The 26,444-nt window shown below is 41.2% G+C and overlaps 1 protein-coding gene across 2 annotated transcripts in view; it reads left to right on the top strand.

The window, feature by feature from the left end:
- Positions 1 to 26,444, top strand: part of lekr1 (leucine, glutamate and lysine rich 1) — an 86,285-nt gene that overhangs the window by 35,341 nt on the left and 24,500 nt on the right. For both annotated transcript variants that reach the window (XM_031290883.1, XM_036004467.1), the window contains exons 4-8: positions 3,526 to 3,603; positions 5,858 to 6,021; positions 14,296 to 14,377; positions 22,436 to 22,513; positions 24,092 to 24,295. In XM_031290883.1, coding sequence (XP_031146743.1) covers positions 3,526 to 3,603; positions 5,858 to 6,021; positions 14,296 to 14,377; positions 22,436 to 22,513; positions 24,092 to 24,295 — 606 coding nt within the window. The remainder of the gene's footprint in view (positions 1 to 3,525; positions 3,604 to 5,857; positions 6,022 to 14,295; positions 14,378 to 22,435; positions 22,514 to 24,091; positions 24,296 to 26,444) is intronic.

Raw genomic sequence — 26,444 nt, 5'->3', positions numbered from 1 at the left:
TCTAGTCACACATTTGAATCTAGAGTCAATATTAGGGTTGGGTATTGTTTGGTTTGGATACCGGTGCTAAAGCGGTACTTTTAAAACGGTACCGGTGCCTTAATGGTGCCTGAACCGATACTTTTAAAAAAAAAGGAGGGTACTAAACAGTTGGCGACATTAAAGAACGGCTTGTTTATTGCTAAGGCCATATCGTCAAAATTAAATGATTTAATAATAATGTAATCACTGTAACAATAACTTATTTCACTAGTAAATAGCTGCTGAATGACAAAAACAACCACCAGATGGGAAAGGGGCATTTAACAACAACTTTGAATGCACCACGAGACTGTAAATGACCAGTTTCATTGAACGCACCGTCTGTGTTTTTCCGACAACAGCAGCTGCATCCCAGTGTTGAATCCTCTACAGTGAAATACAGACAAACTTTACACCGTTTAGCGTTAGCTGTCAGCATTGTAACCGTGTTTAATCCAGCTACTAGCTAGCGGTAGGCTAACGTTAGCTGCTGTTGAGTATAGTGTTAACTAGCGTCACGTGCAGCGATGTTTCTGTTGCCTGTAACGTCTGTTTCAGAGCATCAGAGAGAAGTGCAGACATATCAGTGGCACCAGAATGAGGCACCGAAATCCGCGTTGCTATTCCTGCAGCAGCAGGATGTGTTACGAGGAAGTACAGCAAAATAGAAGTGAAAATAAATTAAATTAAATTAAATTAATAAATGGTGGCATGCGATTAATACGATAAAAAAAATTAACGCATTATGCTTGGCCCTTAATCGCATCGCGATTAACGTGTTAATGCTGACAGCCCCAATACTTAGATAGTAAACTATAAAAACAATATAGGCAATAAAACATTGCAAACAATTAAAACCATTAAAGCAAAAAGGTGCCATAACGCTATTACTTTTAAATGGTGGTTGATTTGTGTAATCAGACATGAAGTGGAAAGATCTCCCAAAGTTAAGCAATAGTAAAATTACCATCACCCTTGAATCTTAGCCCAGTACTGGAACTAGGATAAACAGACAACATGTCACAGAACATTTTGTACAGAGTCTGGGGCTGAATATAAGCCTACTAGCTTTGTGACGTTGACCTTAAGTCCGAATCTCTGAAAATATAAAGGAGCACGGAACTGGTAAACTCTTTGACACATACACACCCCATAAGAGGAAACATTTGATTCGGTAGGTCACAATAACACTGTGACTGGCAGAACAGTGTTGTTGATTGTGTGCATGAGTGTGCGTGTGTGTATGAAATGTCCTGATGAGGCAGTTGATTTGGGCTGCTGGTAGGGGGTACTCTAATCTGGCACGCACTCACTGACACTGCGCTACCTAGTTATTCCACTGACAGCCACTGCCCTGGGAACAGGAGCTCAGGCTCACGCACACATAGCATACACGGATTCTTATACAAAATACACACACAAACACACACACATGTTCACGCAAACACACACACACACACACACACACACACACACACACACACACCCCTCTCGAGGCAATGTTCTTTCTGATCTTGCTTTGGGACTGGTGGGGACAGATGGGTAAACAGTGGGAGGCTGCCATCACTCAAAAAAGCAAAGGCATGCACGCACAAATACACATATTTCTCACACACATAGGCAGAGCTAGGAGGGGGAGAGGGGGGAGTCCACACACACACACACACACACACACACACACACACACCCTGACTTGGTCATAAAGTGGAAAACATAAAAACAGACAGGCTAAAATGCTCACTCTGTCTCAAGCACACACGCACACTCGCACAGGGACACATACATCAGCTAAGCCACAATAACACGCATACTTATTTACTTAAAAATAAAAGTAAATATGTGCTCATTGACACACACACACACACACACACACACACACACACACAAAGCAGAGACAGGATTACTAGAAACATACATACTTGCTCAGCCCATTCTCACACTACACTGCCCCTACATGCAATTCTTACAGTTTATCACACAGATAGAGAAAAAACATGTATTTTTATTTGATCTGTGTTTAACCAGGTTGGTCACTTCCAAAGTCTTGTTCAGTCCTAAATAGCAGCATAAATATATTATATGAACGAACACAGAACATTCATAGAGAAAGAAAAGGGCATATATAAAAACTATCTATGTAGCTGTATATATTGCCTACTGTCTATTCAGCAGTTAGCATAGCAACAGATATTTTTAATATAACTTAGCCTATTACAACGACTAAACATGACATGGCTGGAACAACAGCATGCATTTAGACTCTTTCTACTGCTTTGTTCTGTATTTCAGGGCTTTTCCTGAATTTTCAGACTGCTGCCTTGCTCTGGGATGACCACACACTGGCCATTACTAACATAATTCACCTGATCATAGTTACTTATAATGCAATTTCAAATCAGTGTAAGTTCACCACAGAGATCCGTCAGCTTACAGACAAAAAAAACACATGAGCTCCTGCACATCAAAGGAAATTGGAAACATCTCTCCTACACCTTCAAATATCAAATAAATAGTTATGTGTTAACTCAGCAGGACTACATTACAAATGTCATGTTGCACACCATTTGTAATCTGTAGCCTCAATATCTGACTTTTCTTAATAATAATAATAATAATAATAATAATAATAATAATAATAATTCCCTAACAGGTTTGTAGCAGAATATATCATGGTTTTATTCCAGTTAGCCTAATAGCTGGTTTGATTTGCATTGAGAGATGATTTTATGGAAAGTACCCCATGCCAATCTCTAGGTATGGTGAAGGGTATGTGATGATGTGGGGCTACTTTAATTCCAAAGGCCAAGGGAACTTTATCAGGATGCATAGTATCCTGGATCCATGAAATAACTGGCCTTTAAAAATAAAAATCTGCCTGCCTCTATGGGAATTTAACATAGGGGTGTACTTACTTATACCCCCTGTATTTTAAGGAAGAACATTTATTTATGATACATTATTCATTCACAAAGAAAATTGGTGTCCTTAAAGGTTGGATTTTCCCCCAAAAAAATTAATTAAGGCATTAAGATCAATTTCCAAAAGATTCCTCTTTTTAGTCAACTTTAGCATGGGTTCATAAACTTAAGAGCGCCACTGTATAAGGACAGAAAGTTATTCACTTACTTTCTTCTTTTTTATCTCTATTTTGCACTTCAATCCTATTAATTCTCTGCCTTTATGCATTGCTGACTCTGCTCATATTCAAATAATAATTTATTATGTATTGAATTATCTGAAACTAGATAAGATGGGTGTGGGGATGGGGGGGCATCTCTTTATATTAATTACCTCTGAGGAAAATTTTAATTTTTCATCTGATTCAATTTCATCATGATATCCTCCGCTCTCTATCATTAAAGTTGCATCATCTATAAGCTCATTTTACCCCATGGGACTACAGTGGCATTATGTCTTTACCATTACGTGGCTTAGGTTCTCTAATGAGTGAATATTGCTCATGGCTCTTCACCCTCATTCTTCTACTCTCTTCTTCCTCAACAGGCTGGCAAAAACGGCTTCCGCGATGGAGGAGGCAGAGCAGTTACTCCGCAAAGAGAAGCAGCACGGTGAAATTCTCAGGTAAGGAAACAACTAGAGAGAGAAGAGACACAGAAAGATACAATGACATGAGAGAGTGGGGTTGGGGTAATGTAATTAAGGTTTAGCCGGATGGAGATGAAATACAAAAAACAGAAGATGAAAAAACAAAGTATTGGTCTGCATCACACTGATTGGCTGTCAGCTCCTTGCCCAGATGCATGGCAGGAAGGCCAGGGCAGATGGGAAACAACTGTGTGAGATGATAGAGGGGAAAAAATAAAAGAGGCAATGGAAAAACAGAGAAGAGAAAGTTAATTCAGCTGACCCACTGGTTATTTCCTGGAAATAAAGAGAGTGATTAAAAATGATGTGACAGGGGAGGAGAGTGTTGGAGGTGAAGAGAGTGGGAGGGAAGGATATGAGACGTCAATAAAGGGAAAAAGCGCTTTTCAATCAGGCCACTGACATTAAAGCTGTTAAATGAGTAAACCATCAGTGTAGTCTCTCTGTGTATGTAGTCTCTCTCTCTCTCTCTCTCTCTCTCTCTTTTCTCTCTCTTTTCTCTCTCTGTTTTTTACTATCTAAGCCTTATCACCGTTGACAGATCTGGCTCATATCTGTTCCTCCATTTGGTGCTGTCAGCCTTATGATTTATGTCATCTGACATTATAAAACTGGCTCTCGTGACAAGCAGTGCCCGTGCTCCCCTCCACTCCACACACACACACACACACGCACGCACGCGCGCGCACACACACACGCACACACCACAGAAACAATACACAAATCACTATACTCCCTCTCCTTCTGTGTGTGTGTGTGTGTGAAAATAAGAAACTGTTCAGTGTGCTCTCGCCCACATGTTACTTCAAAAGTGTTCTTGGAATAACAGAATGTTCTATTCCAGCACTCTAGTTTTCCACGTCCACGCTTTGCATGGGTTTGTGACTTGATTGAGCATGTGTATGTGCACGTATGTGTGTGTGTAAATTTGTGAGCTGAGCTAGTGATCTTTCATGTTGCTCAAAGTGCCTTTTCGTCTAAACGTATTTCTTTGAGAGTGAGAGAGAGAGGAAGGAGAGAGATGGAATGGGAGAGTGGTGTAAAACATGGCTGTGTCCTTTTCTTAGGGACATGAAGGTTACATCAGTCCCTCTATCTCTTATATTCACCTAATTTATTGATTTTGTGCTCTGCCTTCTTTTTCTCTCTATTAATTATCAATTTCTCTTACTGTCATTCATTATCTGCATGTGTGATCCCATAAATTTCAAAATAATTGAGTTCATAACAATTCAAGCGTGTTTATTCTGCAAGTCATTAGAGAGCATTTAACCATAAATTTGTGAAATATATTTTTACAGACAGAATCGTGAGCGTAACAAGGAGAATTGTGTTCCGGTAACTACAGGTTTATAATTATTTAATAAACTTATTATAAACTTTTTTTAATTAGCAGCAACGTTTTTAAAGTAAAATAGTTTGCTTATTATTAGATGGCCCATAGCCAAATGAGTCTCTGTTTTCCTTGTTTTTTATTTTTAATAATTATCTTTAGGGCGTTTTTGCCATTAACATGAAACATAGGATCAGGGTCATTCCTCTTAGGAATCTGTGCCCCAACGCTAAATGTTGACTTGCAGACTTGAATAGCGCTCTAATTTGTTCAATGCTCACTTTTTGCTCACAATTTTTGTGTCATATACTTCCATATATACAGTATCTGTCTCACACATTCAGATGTCACAAACGTTTTGACAGTAATACAGTTTTTACAGTAACAACTGGGCTCTTTACAAGTAAGGAATTTGAAAACCTCTCGATCTATCCAGGGAGTGTCACAAAACGTACAGTACAGTGTGCTCTTTTTTTAGAAATGCTCTGCTTCAAAAGCCCACAGTTACACACATTCACACCAGGGAGCAGTAACCACAGTCTTCTGCTCTTACACCCTGATAAACTCAACTGGAGCGTGTGGGGATTAAGAGTCAAAGTATTTGTTGAGGAGGGATAGAGAGTGGCCTGAAGAATTTCCCCACCAGTTTGGGATTCCAACTACAGTCTTTCCGAACCACACCTTTAATAGCTAATGTTGTGTTATTCACACACTTGTCACTTTAACAGCACTTGTTAACAGCTACCTAGGTAGCTATTAACAGTATTGTCCCAATCTGTATGTGACAGCTCCCATAAGATGTTCGGACATTTGAACCATGAAGTTACTGTTAATTGAAGTACTGCTTTTTGTCGATGTATTGAGATAATTAAATGCTCTGTGTGTTGTGTGTGTCAGAGGAGTGTGTGTGCGACAGCAGCAGGCCCTGCAAGCGACTCTCTCCGTGCTCCGATCCTCTGGCAGTGAGCTCACAGATGTACGGGGTTTCCTCAGCCAGCTGATGGGGGTCTGGCAGGCCTTCCGATCTCAGATACTGCAGCGCAGCACACAGGTGTTCTCAGGTAACTCCATAAACATTAACACACACGCACACGCACACACACACACACACACACACACACACACACACACACACACATACCAACTTATGCTTCACATTTTAAGGATGTATAAACAGATTGAGAGTGAGAAACATATATGTAGATGGTATGAGGGTAATTTATAGGACAGCAAGACAAATAGTGTATATTAATACAGTGCTGGAAAGAGAGTTGAGCAAATAATCATTCAGAAAGAGTAAATATTAGTTTAACTGTAGCATGGATTCTCTTAGTTCTGAGGGCAGCACCCACAATGGATGACTATAATCTACGTGCGTAAATGTATGTTAACAGTCGCTACCCAAACACTTGTAACCTTTAAAGAGAATTTAAGCAGGAAGGAATGTGTGTGTGTGTGTGTGTGTGTGTGTGTGTGTGTGTGTTCATCGTTGACAGTAAATACCCGAAGGGCAGCTAACCTCCGGCTCACCTCATGGGTGGGTCTTTTTCTCTCTGCTGCACGTTCCAAACAGTTGCCAAGCGTGTGTTTTAGGGAGAGAGGGAGGGACGAGGGAGAATTTGTCTGCTGTTTGTATTGATGCCGTGTGAGTATGTTTGTTCAGTGACGTGAGCATGAAAGGCAGCTGTTGCACGAACCAACACATGCAATAAAATACACACCCAGGAATGCACACACTCATGCATGCACACCCACACCCCACACACACACACACACACACCCACATGCGCATGCATTCACACAACACATATCTCAAAAACCTGTATCTTCTCCCACACAAATCTACACATTCAGACTACACACTCTAAAACTTAACTAATGGTTAGCCTAAACTAAACATTGTAATTTGACAAACATTTGATTGCCCACATTTCCTGTCTTTTAATCACCTTTTGTCCATATTTTGTCTAATTTGATCACATAAATTTCAGCATCATATGGTTTGCAATGTTTGCATGTGTATCAGATCATTTCAGTGACCAAAGTCCAACAGCTGCCATATATTTAGTTGTGATAAGTAATTTCCAAGATAATATTTTAATTTTCATTCTCTTATTTAGCTGCACTTTTGTCCTGTGTGTTTACAGGTCACAGTAGCACAAAGCAGGTGATTGTAATAAGTAGGACTGACAAGACACAGCATATAACTTCAGGGGGGCAGGATAAGATACACATGACGCAGCACAGAGTCTAACACAGGACCTATGGGACTCTTAACCAAACACAGAAATGGACAGGACCTATAGGGCTCAGGACAGGATGTACAGACAACTGTAATCAATATATTAATCAATGCATCAACCTAAAGCTGGAACTAGCAATTATTTTCATTATTGATCGTTTCGTCCATAAAATGTCAGAAAATAGTGACAAATGGACATCATAATTTACTAAAGCCCAAGGTAATGTCATCATGCTTTGTTTGACGGACCAAGATATTCAATTTACAATCCCATAGAACAAGAAAGCAACAAATTCTTCCAAATGAGAAGCTGGAACTAGAGAATGTTGCTTGAAAAATGAACAATTGACTAATCGATTGTACGGCTACTTTTTTTAAGACCTACATCAATCAATTTTAATAAATATATCAAATGCAAAACTGAATCGCGACTACATTTAATGTTTCAAAGTTGTGTTTATTTATAAGCAGAATCTGCTTCTGTCCCTGGAAATGGGCCTGAACCCGGCTAGAATGTGTGAGAACCTATGGGGCTCGTTGGACTTAGTTGCAGACCTCTACAAAGCACACACCTTAGCCAGTCACCTGCATGTGACTCCAAACTGATATGGGTGTTAGCTGGTATTTAAACTGTGCTACCCATTTATCAGCATCTGTGGTTAGTGTCAAACAGCAGAAGAAAAGAGAAGTAGGAGGGGGGGGGACAGGGAGAAACATAAGGAGATTGCCTAATGTGAACAGATGAATGTGGTTTATAGTTAGGTGGAGAAGAAGAGGGTGGAGACTAGAGAACAACCTCAAGGGATGTGGAATTTTACAGAGAACAAGACAAAGACATGCACTGAGAGCAGAGGAAGATGAAAACATAATTGATCTCTGTTCATCTCTGTGTAGATGTCAGCAGCTGACTTGTACATCCTGATTTGATGGTGATGGACAGAGATTTTTAATAGCGTGGGGGTTTTCACTCAATAGTTTGGAAAAGAGGATAGAGGATTGACAGGGAAATACAGGTGAAAAGCCATGACTAAGTGTGACTAAGCGTGTGTGTGTGTGTGTGTGTGTGTGTGTGTGTGTGTGTGTGTGTGTGTGTGTGTGTGTGTGTGTGTGTGTGTGTGTGTGTGTGTGTGTGTGTGTGTGTGTGTGTGTGTGTGTGTGTGTGTGTGACCGATCCCTGAACCGCAGTCATCTGCCAACACCCTGGGCTATCCTAAGACTATATGGTATCTATTTCCCTGGTAGCCAATTTTGTATGTGTGTGTGTTGATAGTGACAGCAGCAATATAAAAACACCTTTTTTCCTTTCCGTCACCTCCCTGTCCAGCACTGGCTTCACGTCTGTCTAAGTTTTACTGTCTGTCTGTTAGCCCTGTACCATGAATATACTTTGTCATACTCTATATACTGTTGTCAAGTAAGAAAAGGATCTGTTGCAACATGCATGCATCATTGAAAGATTTATGGACTGCATTAGAAATAAACTGATTCCCTGACATACATGCATCAACTGGAGAACAGTTTGTATCTAAAGTAGAGCCATCTTATAATAAAACATGGCACAAGTTTCTTTGTTAGTTTGGTACTTGTTTGGTACTACGTTGTAAGCTTCTAGTAGGACAAATAGTTGTAACAGCTTCACTCCTCCAGGTCTCTGCAATCAAGCACTTGGCTTTTTTCATGCTGCTGTGGTTAAGAAGTTGGTATTGCTTTTATTACACATAATAAACTAGGCAGACACCCAAAAAATGTTGTGGTACCCAACTACTTAAGAATGTGATTTTATAGTTATTCCATATAGTAGTCCCATAAGAATTCCAAGGTGTAGCAGTTGGTAACTGTGTGTTATAGGTTACTTACTTTACAGTTAACTCCTTATACATTGCCTCATGCAATGTGAATCCCAGCATAAAGGGAGGCACTGGGTGTGTCCATGTGTGCTTTTGTTGGTTGGAGAGAATGTGTGACCAATTATTGTGAATTGCAAATTATATGAAATAATTTGATGAAATTAGTTAATTATAGTCTGTGTTACTGCAGAACATAGTACATTTTGAGTGGAAATTCTCATTGATACTGTGTGATACTCTTTGAATACTTTGATACTTTGAATCTATTCACAGTAAAATCTTTATCTAGCTGCCAGGAAGTTGCTGTAATATTTACAGCCACCTTGTTAGACTGTGTGTGCCTGTGTGTAATCACTGTGACACATAATAGAAGCACTGTAGAGCAAGTCAGACAGGCTGGCTTGCTCTCATTGCAAAGTATTTCTGCTCCATCAAGGAGGCTATTTATACAACTGTTTCTGTGTGTATTTGGGAGCGTTTATGTGTGTTTTTTTGCTGCTTGTGTGTCTTTCTGCGAGTGGTTCTTTGTGCATGAATTCTTGGGTGTTCTGTATTATTGTGTAAGTTTCTGAGTGTCTGTGAGTGAGTTCGCGTGTGTTGCTTTACACTGGCGGACCTTGTCATGTCACAGTGACCAGAAAGCAATTATCGGTGTATTGCTGCTTTGTGGAGGACCTCTTACACTCCCCTCGTCCTGCTCAGAGAGAGCAAGTGAGAGCAAGAGGCAAGATAGAATCAAAAAAGCAAAGCCACAGAAAGAGAGGAAGAGGAAGAAATAGATGAAGAAAGGGAAACAAAGACTCAGAGGAGAGGAATGTCAGACTGACAGTAACAGCAAGGGAAGGAATAATGCAACGTACTTAGTATACTAATGCTAATGGTAATAATACCAATAAGCAATTAGATTTTTCTCATACAAAATGTATTGCAAATACCACAGAAATAAAATGCATAGACCAGGCATTCTCTCTCATACCAACAGCTGTGTCAAGAGAGGTCATCAAACCAGATACCTCCATGACAAGTATGTTTGATGGATTCTACTGCATGTAATGTCCCTGATGAGCCACTAAATGTACATGCCATGGAGCGATATTGAATGGGTGTATATTTGCCAGTGATACAAACACAGATTTTATATTCTGCAGTGGCCACTCGCTTATTGTTTTCACTAGGCAGCAAACATAAGGCTCAGTGATATCACTGGCAGCAAGCGTCACAGCTGTGAACAGATAAGAATGGCACATTTACCTTACTTGTGTACTATATCAATATGACTGATATGAATAATTTAATGCTAATATTTAATACAGTTGCTGACTGGACAAGCTTCTGCCATGTCATTCAGTCGTCTGTCCTACACATGTCTAACGGAACAAATGCACTTCCATTTTAACCAATACAAGCCGAGCCTGACACTGTGTAAAGCCTTGCGCTTCATCAGCGCTTTATGTCCGTAGCTGCAGCCGCAACTCTGTTTTTGTTCTGACTTAACGTGCATACTGTACAATTATTTTGTGAAAAAAGTGGTGTTTCCAGAAAATAGTGGTGTGTCTCAAGTTATTCACTATTCAGACTTGGAACTCAAGTGCTTTTCTCTTGCGTGATTTCCACTCCTGCCTGGAGCTGCAGTAAGTCCAGCGCTTAGGTCTGACAAGTTGCTGGTCTGACATACAGTAAGGCCTAAATATTGCAGTTAAGCATTTCTTCCAGGTCCGATTTTTTATAAATGCATTGACTATGAAGATGTTTTCTTAATTTGCTTGTGTTTTGTCTATTTGCGTGTGTTTCATTAAGTTGCAGTGCGTTTGCCCCTGTAGGCCACCGTAATTGACTGGCCTGGAAACCTGTTATGTAAATGTGAATGTGCAGAGCAAAACAACACTCCCTACCTTTGCAAGATCTCAGCAAGTTCAGATTCAAGCAGGTAGAAATTAACCATATTTAGCCGACAACATGCTCACTCATATGGAGCGGTCTAACCCGGACTCCCTTGTTATTGTTCTTGGTGACTTCAACAAAGTTAATCTCAACCATGAACTCCCCAAGTACAGACAGTTTATTAAATGTCCAACCAGAGAGGAGAATATTTTGGATCACTGTTGCACTGCAGTCAACAATGCATACCACGCTGTCCCCCGCGCTGCACTGGGACACTGACCACGTCATGGTCCACCTGATTCCCTCATACAGGCAAAAATTAAAGGCTGTGACGTCATACATCAGCTTCTATGAGGACAGCTGTGTACCATCACGCACCACATTGAGGTACAACAATGACAAGCCCTGGTTCCCAGCTTAGTCTATGTCGACTACGTTTCATTTACGGGATAGTTCCGGTGCCGCCAGAAGTTCTCAGACAGATCACCAACTACAAATCAAAGGCCCCCGACTCAATCAACGACCTGCGCCTGGCATACGACCTCAACAACTTTTACTGTCATTTTGAAAGACAAGGCAGTCCTGTTACCATCCCCTGTGACTCCATTCATCAGCTCCAGCCCCACCTGCCCCGCCTCAGCAGGGGCATGTTCATCCCTGCCCACCCCAGAGCCCCCCATGCCCCCTCCACAACAATGACCCTCTCCATCCAGGAGAGACAAGTTAACAGAACTTTCAAAAAACAGAACCCCCACAAAGCAGATTCAAGTGGTGTATTGTCATATGCACAGTAAAGACAACTTACACCATGCAATGAAAAGCTTGCTTTGCCAATATTGTGTGGTTATGAAGTCTTTTGAGCGCCTTGTTTTGTCACACCTCAAAACCCTCACCGACCCACTCCTGGACCCCCCTGCAGTTCGCCTACAGAGCCAACAGGTCTGTAGACGATGCAGTCCACATGGTTCTTAATTTTATCCTCTGGCACCTGGACTCCTCAGGAACCTACACAGGATTCCTGTTTATGGACTTCAGCTCTGCCTTCAATACTGTCCTTCCGGCTGTGCTGCAGGACAAGTTCTCCCAGCTGCATGTGCCTGACTCCACCTGCAGGTGGATCACGGAGTTCCTGTCTGACAGAAAGCAACGTGTGAAGCTGGAGAAACGTCTCAAACTCTCTGACCATCAGCACCGGTTCCCCTCAAGGCTGCATCCTTTGCCCTCTGCTCTTCTCCCTGTATACCCACAGCTGCACCTCCAGTCACCAGTCTGTCAAGCTCCTAAAGTTCGCGGACAACACCCCTCTCATTGGACTCATCTCTGGTGGGGATGAGTCCGCCTACACGTAGGAGATTGACCACCTGGTGACCTGTTGCAGTCAGAACAACTTGGAGCTAAACGCTCTGAAGACAGTGGAGATGGTTGTGGATTTTTTGAAGGACGCAGTCCCACCCGCCCTCATCACCCTGGTTGACTCCACAGTCAACACTGTGGAGTCCTTTCACTTCCTAGGCTCCATCACCTCCCAGGACCTCAAGTTGGAGCTGAACATCAGCTCCCTCATCAAAAAAGCCCAGCAGAGATATAGATACTTCTTGCGGCAGCTGATGAAGTTCAACCTGCCAAAGACAATGATGGCTTCTACACTGCCATCGAGTCCATCCTCACCTGCTCCATCACCATCTGGTACGCTACTGCCACCGCCAAGACAAGGGCAGACTGCGGCATATTATCCGCTCTGCTGAGAAGGTGATTGTCTGCAATCTGCCGTTTCTCCAGGACCTGTACGCCTCCAGAACGCTGAGGCGAGCAGGAAAGATTGTGGCCGATCCCTCTCACCCCGGTCACAAACTCTTTGAACCCCTCCCCTCTGGCAGGAGGCTGCAGTCCATCAGGACCAAAACCTCACGCCACAAAAACTGTTTCTTTCCTGCTGAATTCAGCCTCATTAACAAGGCCCCGGACCCCCACTGACATAGACTCTTAATCCGAAATTCTGTACATTCTTTTGCACATCCCTCAACATTTTTGCACATACTGCGCTAATCCATACAGCCTCAACCTTGATATTAAAGTTGTAACCCTCCTGTTGCCTTTGGGTCAAATTTGACCCATTTTCAAAAAAGAAATCTATATCAGAAATTTGGGTTTCTTTCAACTAAAATGCCAAAAATGAACATGGATGGTTCCATTTAAGGCTCTTCTTAAGTTAAATGAAGGATCAGTACACTACGTTTATTGAATTTTGGGTGTTTTATTCAATTTTATAGCATATTTCTGCTTTTTAAACTCAAAAATTAGGTTTAGTGTCCATGAATTCCAAGAATAAGTGTTAAACTCGTTGTATGAGTTGGTAGTAGTGGGGAAAAAAGCGTCAAACGTGTGTGACAAAAATGTTGAAAAAAGGGTCAAAAACTTAGAAAGAAACGTTGAAAAAACCAACACAATGTCAAAAAAGAAACAAAAACATTGAAAAAACAACTTAAAAAAAAAAGCCGGGAGGACAACACAAGGGTTAATATGATTATGTATGCACCAACAACCAAGCCAAGTTCCTTACTTACTTGGCAATAAATCTTTTACTGATTCTGATTCTGATTCTTTTTCTGATTTCTGCTATTCTGCTAAAGGACTACTGTGTTTATTAAATGCTTGTTTACTAATTTTTTTTTTTTAATTGCATATCATTGCTGTATAAACATTGTACCATAACTGTCAATGTGAAAATGGACAGACAGTGAAGGGAGGAAACGATACAGCAGCTACTTTGTGTCAGACACACAATAAAGACTGCCAGACGGTGGTGTACAGTTTCATGGTTTTCCTCGAGCACAAACTTCCTCATACTCCCTTCTTCTCAACACACTCCCCTTTCTCATTTTCAACTGTTTTCTTGTCTCTCAATTTCCCACCTTGTTTTTTTTTTTTTCATCCTACTGTACGTCTCACTCTTCATCCTCACCTCTTTTATGAGCTACTCTCATGTTTCTGTCTGGAACTTCTGTCTTTCTTTTGTTCCTCCTCCACCTCTTGTTTTTTTCTCCTTCCAATCTTCTCACTCGTAGATGGATTCATTTGGTGTAGGGTTTTCTCCATTGCTCAAGTGTGAAGTAACAATGTGATAGAAGACTCTGCCTACTGTACCTGCCTTCTCTTTCTGTAAATCATACAGTGTAACAGCCTCTGGTGACAAGTCTGGCTTCGAGCTGGTGTTATGTGCAGGCAAGCTTTTGTTAACTTTTAAAGCATCTTCATCGTGTCAAGTAAACTTAAAGCTGTGTGTGTGTGTGTGTGTGTGTGTGTGTGTGTGTGTGTGTGTGTGTGTGTGTGTGTGTGTGTGTGTGTGTGTGTGTGTGTGTGAACAGTGCTGAGAGAGGAGCTGAGGCATTCCAGTGTGGAGTTACAGAACATGAGAGAAGAGAAAGAGTGCCTAACTCAGCAGCTGATGTAAGTGTCTACAGCATGTGGTAAAACACACACACACACACACACACACACACACACACATATATATATGAAAAACATGCACAGATTGGGACACAGGTGGAAAACGGGTCACCGCAGGTCTTGGCTCTTTTTATAATTTTTCTCTACCAATCAAAACCTTCTGAACAGCTCCACTGGCACCGCCCAAAACAGGAAATGCTCACGTTCCACATACCAGGCCTGCTAAGCTGCAACAACAGAGATTTGACTTGTATACACTCACACAAAGGTCTAGTCAGGGGTTTAGGACTTCAGAAAAACATATACCCCTGCTTTAGAAAAAAAAATGCTGATGACAAAGCTCTATCAGTTCAAACATTTTGCAGCTCCTTTGACATTTTTTTTTTTTTTTTACTTTTTACCTGGACCTGCAGACACAAATACACGCACACAACCACTGACACACACCCTGAAAACATACTGCACAAATGCACCTAAAGATTTGAAACCACTACATTTTCATTAGCCCCACCATTTGTGAAGTTGTCATGTAAATTTGACTAAAGCATATGTTTTAACCTTGCTAATGGCATGGCTTTATGGATGGTATGTTGGTCCAGACTGAAATATCTCAACAGCTATTGGATAGATGTACAGACACTCATGGTCCCAAGAGGATGAATGGTCCCAAGAGGATGAATTCTGAACTATTGGATTGATTGCCATGAAATTTTGTTCACATACTCATGTCACCCTCAGGATGAATTGTAATTGCTCAGGTCAAAAGTTTATTTTGTCTAATAATTTGGTTTATGACTGAATACCTGTAAAACTAATGACAGTCCCATCAGCCTAGGCTGTACTTTGTGTTGAGTACTAGCAGATTAGTAAGCATTCGCATGCTAAAGAGCATCACTAAGATGTGAACATGGTAAACATTATACCTGCTAAACATCAGCATGTTAGCATTGTCATTGTGAGCATGTTTAGCATTTAGCTCAAAGCACTGCTGTGCCTAATTACAGCTTCACGGAGTTGCTAGCATGGCTGCAGACTTTTGTTGTTTATTTAATGAGCTTCATAAATTATAATTATTAAATATTTAACATTTTACTCAAATATATCAGTATATCAGTCTTAAAAAGTCTTTTTGTGACCCTATGTTGGGTTCTGACTCCAAGTTTCAAAAACTGTTAAGTATATTATGGAACAGCACAGGAAAATCTAAATGTGTTTAGTTTGTGGAAAAAACAGACTAAATTCTTAAACACAGAAGTACTTACTCCATGGACACTGTATGCAGGGTTTTCTCTGTTAACGACTTGCTATCTACTGTTATCACAAGCAAAAGAATGTTGAGCTGGTCACTCTTTAGGTCAAGTTTTGCCGTCCATTAAAACATTTTTCTTTTTCTCTCTCCAAGAATTCCAAATGCATAAATGATTCCATATTTGGTCCTCGTCTTACATTTGTTTGCACTGAACAGTGGCAGCTTTTACAAATGTTTGCACGTGTCCCACATTCTGAGTTATAGTGTTATTTTTAAGCAATAGAGGATGCTTTTTAATCTTGTGTGAGTGACATCATATTTGAAAAATGAACAACTTCAAACATGCACACACAGACACACACATGGGCAAACACCCACAGAAATAGACAAAAACACAGACATCCCCCTACACAAAGGGAGTAAATGTTAAATGTTGCTGCTATCTGATAATCACAACATTAAAGGACTACTTGACCTGACAATCTGCAGATGAAGCTCTCATTTGTGCACTACAGTAATGTTTCCTCGTTCTCCCTTTATAACATCCTCATCAGTCTCTCTTTCTCACTCTCAAATGTTTTTGTCATAAATCTTTGTTTTTGACCTTTAGAAATAACAGATTTTTTCCCTCTCTCTCTCTCTTTCTTATCTGTTTCAAAGTGCTCAGTTACGGGAAAGACTATCTCATGCAGTGTGTGTGGTAGAGTTGAATTTATGTGTACATGCATGACTTTTTGATAGAATCATTTTAAGTTGAGGTTAATGCACAACATTCATTACCAATGAATATGGAGTATCAAGATAATGTTACCTACTAAAAAAAATAATCTAAAAACAAGTTGGTTTGCTCTCCAAATATCTCACCCAACTGATTAAAGGAAGAAAAAAGTGCTTAGCCAAACACAAGTTTAACTTTGTGTGTGTGTGTGTGTGTGTGTGTGTGTGTGTGTGTGTGTGTGTGTGTGTGTGTGTGTGTGTGTGAGAGAGCAGCTCAAATCAGCTGTCTAACCCGCAATTTCCACTAACTGCGGAACGGCTGCGGATCTGGTCCATAACGGCGGCGGAGTTAATAGGTTTCCATTAAAGTCAATGTGTGTATTTTCACTGACTGTGGAATGGCTGCGTTCCGACTCCATCCCAGCTCCGGTGATCCGCAGCCCTCCGGAGCAGATACGCAGAGCTTCTAGTTTTGCCAGATGCCAGAGAGCTCCGCAGCAATTCAGCACAGGGCAGATTGTGCGGGACAGGAAGTCAAGCACAGAAACAAAATAAAACATCTGGTTAATTTTCAAAATAAAATACACCGTGTTCACGGCGGATCATATTTCCCTGCACTACACCGGGAGATCAGCAGGTCAGCACAGAGTTGTCCCCTCTACTCCTCTGGATGGAAACAAACTGTTGTTGGTTTTGTGGTTCTGTTTATAGAAACTACATCCTATTATATCACGCGATCATACGTGAATTTGCGAGATCTCGTGGGTCCTCGTAACTTCAGCTGTCAGTCATGGCCGTAGCCGTTCTGCAACAAATCCGGACCTGGTGGGTATTGAAGGACGGCGGAGCACGGAGCCGACATGCAGCAGAGCCGTTCCGCAGTTGGTGGAAATTGCGGGTAATGTGTACACAGCAGCACACAGCAGCAGCAGCACTGTGTACAATATTTAATCTCAACTGTAGGCCAATGTTATCCAAAGGACAATATTTTTTAACAACAATTTATAATTTAATATTTTTACATAACTTGTTTGTAAGGGTAATCTGTTGAAATGCAGTTTTAATTGGAGTCATGTCAATTTCATTTATTTAGCATAAAGTCACAATTTACAGACTGATCTCATGAAGTGGCGTATGTATGACACGCCAATTGGTATGCCGTTATTGGCGTGTTATGAAGACGCACACTCGCTTTTCAGCGTGTTTATCAACGCCGTTTGGCCTCAATTGACTTACATTACCTTGCGTTTGCGTGTGATTTGACGCCGTAGCGAGTAGTATGAAAGGGCGAAAATAGGGAGGTTGGTTGGTGTGGGTAAAACACAGGACTTTCACCCAAGAGAGTGGGGTTTCCTTCGTTTTCCACGTGTGTTGTTTCCTTACCACGTTTTTCTTTTCCTAAACCCAACCCAGTTCTTCTTTTCCTAATCCCAACCGGTTTTTCTTTTCCCCCATGTGTGACGTTAAAACCAAACGTAGCCTCGCGATAACATGTAGCCTTGCGATAACACGCCACGTGACTTTAGAAAGTGGCGGGTGGTGTGTATGTTTACGCTGCTGTATACAGCGTAGATATACATGCAGATAACTCAAAATATGTACAGATAACACGCCACTTGGCTTTAGGACAGTGGCGTGTATGTTTACACCAGAGCATATGAGCGGAGTGGAGCGGTAAGAATCTCAGCTCATTGCTCACGGAACTGTTCACCCCTCCGCTCCCCCGCTCAAAGGTACATCAGGCCGCTCCGCTCATTATCGCTCAGCGCTCAACGCAGTTTGCTTCGCGCTCCACTCAAATCGCCCCCCGCTCGCTCCAACAAAGGAAAAAATCTACTCCATTATTGAGCCGAGTTTTGAATGAAAATAGTCTGTTGATGACAGTGCAAGACAGATGGATTCTGGGTCAGGCTTGACTGAGCATGCTTCAGACTCGTGGTGTGAACGGAGCGAAATTGGAGCGGAGCGAAATTGGAGCGGGAAATAGAGCGACGCTCCGTCCTTTTAAAAATGCCGCTCTGCGCTCTGTCTAAGACCCGCCCGCTCGCGCTCCCGCTCCACTCCGCTCACATGCTCTGGTTTACGCGAAGTCATGATATCACGTTGCAATTTAGGATCCTTGCACTCTGAGTCACACATTTTCGTCCAAAATGTATTTAAAAAAAAAACTAGTTTAACAAGTTTACGTCAGAGAACTATGCAATTGTACAACACCCCTCAATCTTTAGATCTTAGGTTCTGATAACAACATAATTACAATTAAAGGTACATACAAGTTAAAGTATAATGTAAAGTAAAGTACAGGCTAATATTGAGAAAACATTAGATGTAATAATTTAAAGAGTTTCAGGCAAAACACTGTAAAAATACTCAGTTAAAAGTTAAAGTGCAGTGTGTGTGTGTGTGTGTGTGTGTGTGTGTGTATCCTTCCAGTTTTACCATGCATTAAATCAGCTCCAGAGCTTCACAAACCTGTGATGCACGCTCGAGATCCAAGAACAAAAAGTACCAGTTTGTTTGTGTGCAAGAGGTGTTGCCATGACAGCTGCCCAACCTTTGACCCCAACCTCCATCAAACTTCAGCGTTCCGCACCTGTTGCATTTCTGTGGCGCCAGCCCCATTGCCTTGGAAACGCACACATACACACATAATTCAGGGGCAGTCTAAGGACAGTGAGCGGCTGTGGAATCCTTCTGATTCTAGCATGCAATCTGATTAGCATGCCAGAGAGACACTCAATGGCAGCTAGTTTTGTCATGACTATTTACACACACACACACACACACACACACACACACACACACACACATACACATAGACGTACACTTACTTACTGACACACCTTGTTTTCAATCTTGATTGTACACCTGACTGTTCCTGTATTCACAATATTTGTACATACATTTCCTTCGCATGTGAATACTGGTTATGAAGCTTGTATGATGTGATGATCACCTTTTGCTGTTACCTGACTTAGAACTTATACCATTGGCCACTGAACAAGTCCATGATGATGGGCTGTTATAGTATGCACTTTCCCCTAGGGCACTTTGACAGCATTTGTGAAAAAGGATCACAGAGAGCGTCACAAACCCCTTCCTGTAACATCTGGACATGTACGTCAAAGGTGTTGGGAAGCTTCCTGCTGCATTGGGATTGGCAGGAGACGTTGAGCTCATCCTTTCATCAGAGGATGAACACATGGATCATCCAACACAGACGCGGGCCAGGTTGAAAGGATGGATTAGAGGGAAGAGAGGGATAGATGAAAGACAGGATGGATGCGCTGAGCAAGGGGGGAAGATGAAAGAGTGGATGATGGAATGAGTGAAGGTCAAGAGAGAAAGAGCAAAGGATAGATGTGATTGATGTGATACAGCTTGTTTTCATAAGGCTGATGCGCCTGTGCAAGCACAGTGTGTCTCAGCAGTAAAATAACTATTGAACCCAGGGTTTATCCAAGGACCTCATTTCCCAATAGATCTTGCTCTGCCATTTGCCTGAAACACACACACTCCCTCACCCTGTTTATCTATTAGATAAAATCAGTCACAGCCCTTCAGGTAGGAGGATGTCTTTTTTTTCTCCTCTTTCTCAAATTCAAAAATAAATCTCACCCTCTTTTTTCTCTCTTGCTCTTTTCCTCTGGGCTCTGTTATCATGTGAGCACATGCCACACAAGACATGGTATTTTCCTGAAATGCAGAGAGGCTTTTCCCTCTAATGTGGCTGTTTGGTATTTGGTGACTTGCCATACACCACAATAGGAGGAGAAGCTCAGCAGGGTGTTACTGGTACATTACAATTTCAGTGTCAAGATTCACCATGTTTTTCGCCATCTGCCACACGTCTGCTCGGACTAGATCAACAGCAAAGTATTTCACTTTGATTTGTAGAGTTTTGCTTGTCTGTTTCGCAATTGTTTTTAACAGGCTGACACATCATTAATGCTTGATTCCTATTAGCATCTGTCACTTACAACAGCTGATTAACTCTCCGTACAGCCAGCTGAAGGCAGCAGGTATGCATTCCATCTGCAGTCTAATTTGAGTGACGTGCGTTGTCAAGCCGTGATTGCGCCGGATCCACTGTGGTTACCTTGACTAAGTCTTGTGCAACCAGCACACTTCTTCACTCCTAAACACATTACTGGAATTGATTATGATTCATTATTCTACATAGTTTAGTTTATGCAGTGCAAGTTATTACAAGTGGAGACAATGACGTCTTTAGGTCACATTGCAAGGTCAACATTTCATGGAAATTCAAAAGACAATTTTACACTGAAACACCTCAGGAACCCTTGGGTTGTCTTTGTAACCTGCCCCCAACATGCCTGCTGATAATATATGATAATAGATTCTTCTTAGTCTCACCTTGTTTCCATGTGCACACTGGGTACATCACATGCCTGCAGCCACACAAACACCCAAAGTGCTCCGCCACTCCTTCGGTGCACTGTGCACTTGACTGCACTTTGAACCCTGCCCTGGGCCTTACAGTAATTCAAAAACACCACCTCCTGTTTTACATTTCTATTTCTCTCAACTCCCTTTTCACTTCTGACAAAAAAAGTCAGAAACAGGAGACCAGCAGATAAAGAATAGTGGAACCAGCTGCTGGGAGTCAGATAATATGTCATATCTGACTGTGAAGACAGAAAGAGGGGCAAGACAGAGAAAGACGAGGGACAGTGGGCTGTAAAGTACGAACAGTATGCTGTTGCTAAATACGCAGAATGTAGAAGCACTCAGGGGCCAGCTCTAAATCACCAGTAGCCGTAACAGCATGGGAGGAAAAAGTGGGTTAAAAAAAGAGAACGAGAGAGAGAGAGAGGCGGAGAGAGAGAGAGAGAGAGAGGGAGAGGAAATGGGATGGAGATGTGTGATGAGAGGTACAAAGAGAAGAAGGCTGATAACTGGTGCCAGACAGATGTGAGTGTATTACTTGAATTGTGTGTTGTGTGTATCTGGGCCTGTGTCTCTATTTGTACTTCTGTCTGTCTGTTGCTCACATATTGTCACTTTTAAAATTTGAAAATATTGCTATTAATATTTGATTTCCAAATATCATATGTGGCTTCCAGCATCAGAATGTTTAGTTATACACTTTAAAGAAACAAAAGCCAACCCGCCTATAGGTATCTGGTACAAAGCAGTTTCACTGAATCCACTTTAGTGAAATATACAAATAATTCTACACAGTTGCCAGAAAAGTCTGTTGTAGATTGGCAGTAAAAACAGGCTGTCTGCCTTTGAGCTCAGACGTGCAAGCCCTCTCACTCTGTATCCTCATTGCGTGTGGCTGCAAGGTCACAGGGCTAGACAGCCAGCTACACACACACACACACACACACACACACACAGTCAAACACATTAACTGATCATGCCGCCAGAGAGGGGATTAGGCTGGGAAGCCGACAGGGTTAGGAGGGATAGGATAAGTGCGTGTGTGTGTGTGTGTGTGTGTGTGTGTGTGTGTGTGTGTGTGTACCCACACAGTGTGTGCACATTAGGCGGGAGTACCACATACTGTCATGGCACGCAGAATTAGAATTAAAACTGATTTCCAATTTACTTTCTCAAGAGAGAGGCAGCAGCTGCACATGGAGGAAGAGGTGATTTCAAAAACATAGCTGCACACATAGCTTATTTACTTTGAATATAATAACAAAAAAAATATCTAAATGACTCATGGAAAGCTGTTTTAAAATGACAACCAAAAGCATTTTGTAAGCAAAAAGACAGGAAGCTTTCTTGAACTTTTGCTGATCCCAGAGGTAGAGTTCATTGTGAAGCCTCTTCCACTTGGAGATTCAAGCGTAGGAGTACACAGAATAGCAGTTGTATGGATTTGCTATCTTGCTCAAGTACTTTTCAGTGACACTTGAAATTGTAAAAACATACTCCAGGGTAAATCTATGTCCACCTGCCTGAATGTGAAATGTGGGTACAATTAATGTGAATTACATTTTAGGGAAAGAGAAAATGATTATTTTCAGCTATGTCAGTAGCACTACCCTTGTCAAACATTTACTGACTCAACAAATGGTGAAAATTGAGTGACCATGCCATGCACTTTGTGTCTCCAGGGAGCAGAGGAGACAGTGTGAGCAGCAGCTGTCCCAACAGAAAGACGCTGAGAAGGAGCACAGGGAAAAACTACTCAGGTAATACTGAGCTCTCCTCTTTCTTTTTCTCTGCACTTTTGCTTTATCTCGCAATAAATTCCCATTCCTTCCCTTCTCCAACTTTCCCACAATCCCTGTACTCATCTCACTCACTGTCCTTCAAATCATCCTCCCCCTCTGCTTTATTTCTCCATCTCCTTCCTCCCAAAGAGAGGTGGGGATATTAGTGTCAGCTGAGATCTGCTCTAGGATCAGTTGAGGAGATCTTAGGCTCCATAAAGTGCCGGTGACACTTCAGAGTCTCGTGTGAGGCTGGCGCAACAGATGGAAGCAGTCATCTGTGCAGAGAGGCACGCACATATTGTAGATACGCAGAGGCACTTCTATTGGAGTGCATCACTCATACACAGGCAGACAAGTGTGCATACACCCACAGACAGACATTTACACACAGAGCCTCTCATCTTTCCGTGCAGGCGTTAGACATATGTGGGGTTTGTATTTTTTCACATGGTATCTGCTGGTATTCTTTTTCTAAGCCACTGGCAGCCTGGTGTGTTCAATTACACTGTCGATTTATTTCCCTTCCCACACAGCAGTCTCTGATCTCACCCTCTGGCTCCTATACAGCTCAACATATGATTGCACTCCACTGGGGGGGTGGATTCTATTTCAGAAGGGATGGGAAGTCGGGGGGAGGGAGAAAGCCCCCCATAGCTCAGATAAAATGTAATTGGAGACATCAATTCACCAAATTGTCTAATGGGCCCATATCCATGGGTGCCTTAGGATAATGTTTATCTGGTCAACACGCTTTGGTTTCTACCGAGAAATCGATATGTAGATGCTATCTAGTAGTTTCTGCTTTTGTGTTAATTGGGTTTTGAATCTTTCCAGTTTCACTTTGTTCAAATGGTTTGAAATGTTTTTTTTGTGAATGTCTCTTTAGTTTCTCTTCATATGTCGACCTAAAAACAGATATAAATTGCCAAAACACTGACTGTCAACATACTGGCATGTTACTTTATTACTGTAACTGCCTTTTCTCTCTTTGTCAGCCCATCTCCTTCTCCATTTGAACTCTCTTTCCTAAAACATTTCATCCCACTCAAGCGTTAATATCACGTAGATACTGACTTATATGTACACACATTCACTAAGTGTCCATAATCGTCTCCTTTTATGCATGTACAATATGCGTGCATAAGTGCGTTTTCACAGTACAACTTGACCTACCAAAGTTCACTGTCAGAAGAATGCTACAATGATTGGGTACTTGAGCTGTGTGGAAAACCTTGCCTGTGTGCAGAAAAAAAGAAAGGGTGTTTGACCCAGTTCTGGTGTGTTTGTGTGTGTCAACCACCAGACTATAAGGAGCCTGATAAGGTTGGAGAATAAACGGCTTCTCTCTTATGTAACAGACTCTTGCTCTGACGCTCACACTCATCTATTGTACTGTGAGTGTAGAGTTTATGTGTGCCTGCAGGTGTGTGCGGTTGTTCAAAACATGCATTCACATGCCCTACTGAATACATGCAGATGAAAAATTCCTCCTAGAATATTACACTATGGACAGTAGCTATGTGTTTGTGCTCATCTTCTGCATCTTTTCAACAGGTTAAAAGGAGAGTTGGAGGAGAAACATGAGAGGTGGTTGTCATGCCAACGAAGGTGTGACACCATACAGGGGCAGCTGGCGTCATGGCAGCAGAGAGAGGGACAAATGAGTCGGAACTACTGTGCAGCTGAAGAGGAAATGACACGACTGAGGGATGCTCTGGAGATTGCCACGCAGGAAACGAGAGAGCTGAGGAGAGAAAGGTCATGATTGTGATATCTGTTCTGTCTAATCGAGGATTCTCTACCATATTATATTCTAGATATATATATATATATATATATATATATATATATATATATATATATGTGTATGTATGTATGTATGTATGTATGTATGTATGTATATATATATATATAACAACACCAAAACAAATTCCTTGTATGTGTTAAAAGCGTACTTGGCAATAAAACCCTTTCTGATTCTGATTCTGATATAGATAGAGAAATGAACTGTCTAATCGAGGATTCTCTACCATATTATATTCTAGATATATATATATATATATATATATATATATATATATATATATATATATATATATAACAACACCAAAACAAATTCCTTGTATGTGTTAAAAGCGTACTTGGCAATAAAACCCTTTCTGATTCTGATTCTGATATAGATAGAGAAATGAACTGTCTAATCGAGGATTCTCTACCATATTATATTCTAGATATATATATATATATATATATATATATATATATATAACAACACCAAAACAAATTCCTTGTATGTGTTAAAAGCGTACTTGGCAATAAAACCCTTTCTGATTCTGATTCTGATATAGATAGAGAAATTAACTGTCTAATCGAGGATTCTCTACCATATTATATTCTAGATATATATATATATAACAACACCAAAACAAATTCCTTGTATGTGTTAAAAGCGTACTTGGCAATAAAACCCTTTCTGATTCTGATTCTGATATAGATAGAGAGATTAACTTTATTAATCCCAAACTGGGAAATTGCTGTTACAGCAGCAGAATTACAATAAATAATAATAAATAAAATAAAATACCAGAACACCTCAAACATATACAAAGAAGGAATGAAAACACTGTTCAACATATATACAATTATAGAATAAAAATGCATAACAAACCTACATACATAGTATATATATATGGAAAATATGTAATATATATAAAATATTAGCCTAAGTAAACATATGAGTGTGCAATTTGTGCTATAGTGCAATATTGTAATGATTGTGTTATCTCACACTTAGCCGTGAAATGTTGAAGAGTTTTATGGCTTGTGGTATAGATCACAAGCCATAAAACTCTTCAACATTTCACCGCTGAGTGTGAGTCTGATTCTTTACTTATAACGTCAAAAATGCAGAAACAAATCTTGAACCTGGAAATGTGTATGAGTTAACTTTGGTGTATTGGTCCTACACAAAGCTAGTCAGACACCCCTCTCATATTGGCTGCTATGTGTTGACCAATTACAGCTCACTGGGAGCCAGCTTCAGTGCATGGCTCTGCTTTGCTTTTCTTAACAGTGACACCACAACCACAGTAGAGGATGGATACCCGACCCGAGCCCAACGGGACCCGACAGGACCCGACGGCACCCAACGGGCCGGGCCGGGTTCGGACAGATATTTAGAAATGATGTTCGGGTTCGGTTAGGGCTCAGTCACATCAGCGCGATAAGGCATTTGTTGTAAAATGGTGCTGCGGCTCCTTTAAGAGATCCGCACTCTAAAACACAGACTGATGGCTGTGCTAAATCCCTGGTTGGGAAATAGACTGTTTTGTTCTAATGTTAAATATTTACAACCCTTTTGTGTCTGAGAGGACTTGGGTGAGTAAAGGCAGGAATCCTGTGTATGTGTTCTTGTCAATGCAAAACCAAGGGCCTACGTCTTTCTCTGAGTGCAGAGTGAGTGGATCTAACAGAGTGTTGGGAGCTATGCCCAGTCTCTTATGTAAGGGTGTTACCTCTCCCTGTGTGGCCAGCTCACACTGCCCAGCACACTGCTCAATAACCTTGCATTTACGGGTGTTTATCCATGTCAATACTTTATCTAGTTTTTTTTTGTGGACTACATGTCCCTGATTGCACTGTTTGCAGATAAAGTTAGACAGAGATCAAAGCTCAGGGGTGTTACATCGTGCTGTGTTTACCCCTTATCTGGAGCTTTAAGTCGAACAGAAGTTTAAATAAACATTTTTGTAGTTAACACTAAAGTCTCTGAGCTAGAGTCCAAGTCAAGTTTGAAGTCTCTGAGGTTACGCAGGGAGGAGAATAACATCAAGCTCATCAGACATTTCCTAAAAATCCCGCATCTTGAGTCTGAGACGAGTCTGAAGTCTTTTGAATAAGAGTCTCA

Source organism: Sander lucioperca, chromosome 8 (genome assembly GCF_008315115.2).
Source record: "Sander lucioperca isolate FBNREF2018 chromosome 8, SLUC_FBN_1.2, whole genome shotgun sequence".
Classification (NCBI taxonomy): domain Eukaryota; kingdom Metazoa; phylum Chordata; class Actinopteri; order Perciformes; family Percidae; genus Sander; species Sander lucioperca.
The sequence above is the reverse complement of the archived record's forward strand: the minus strand, read 5'-3'. Positions and strand labels throughout refer to the sequence as shown.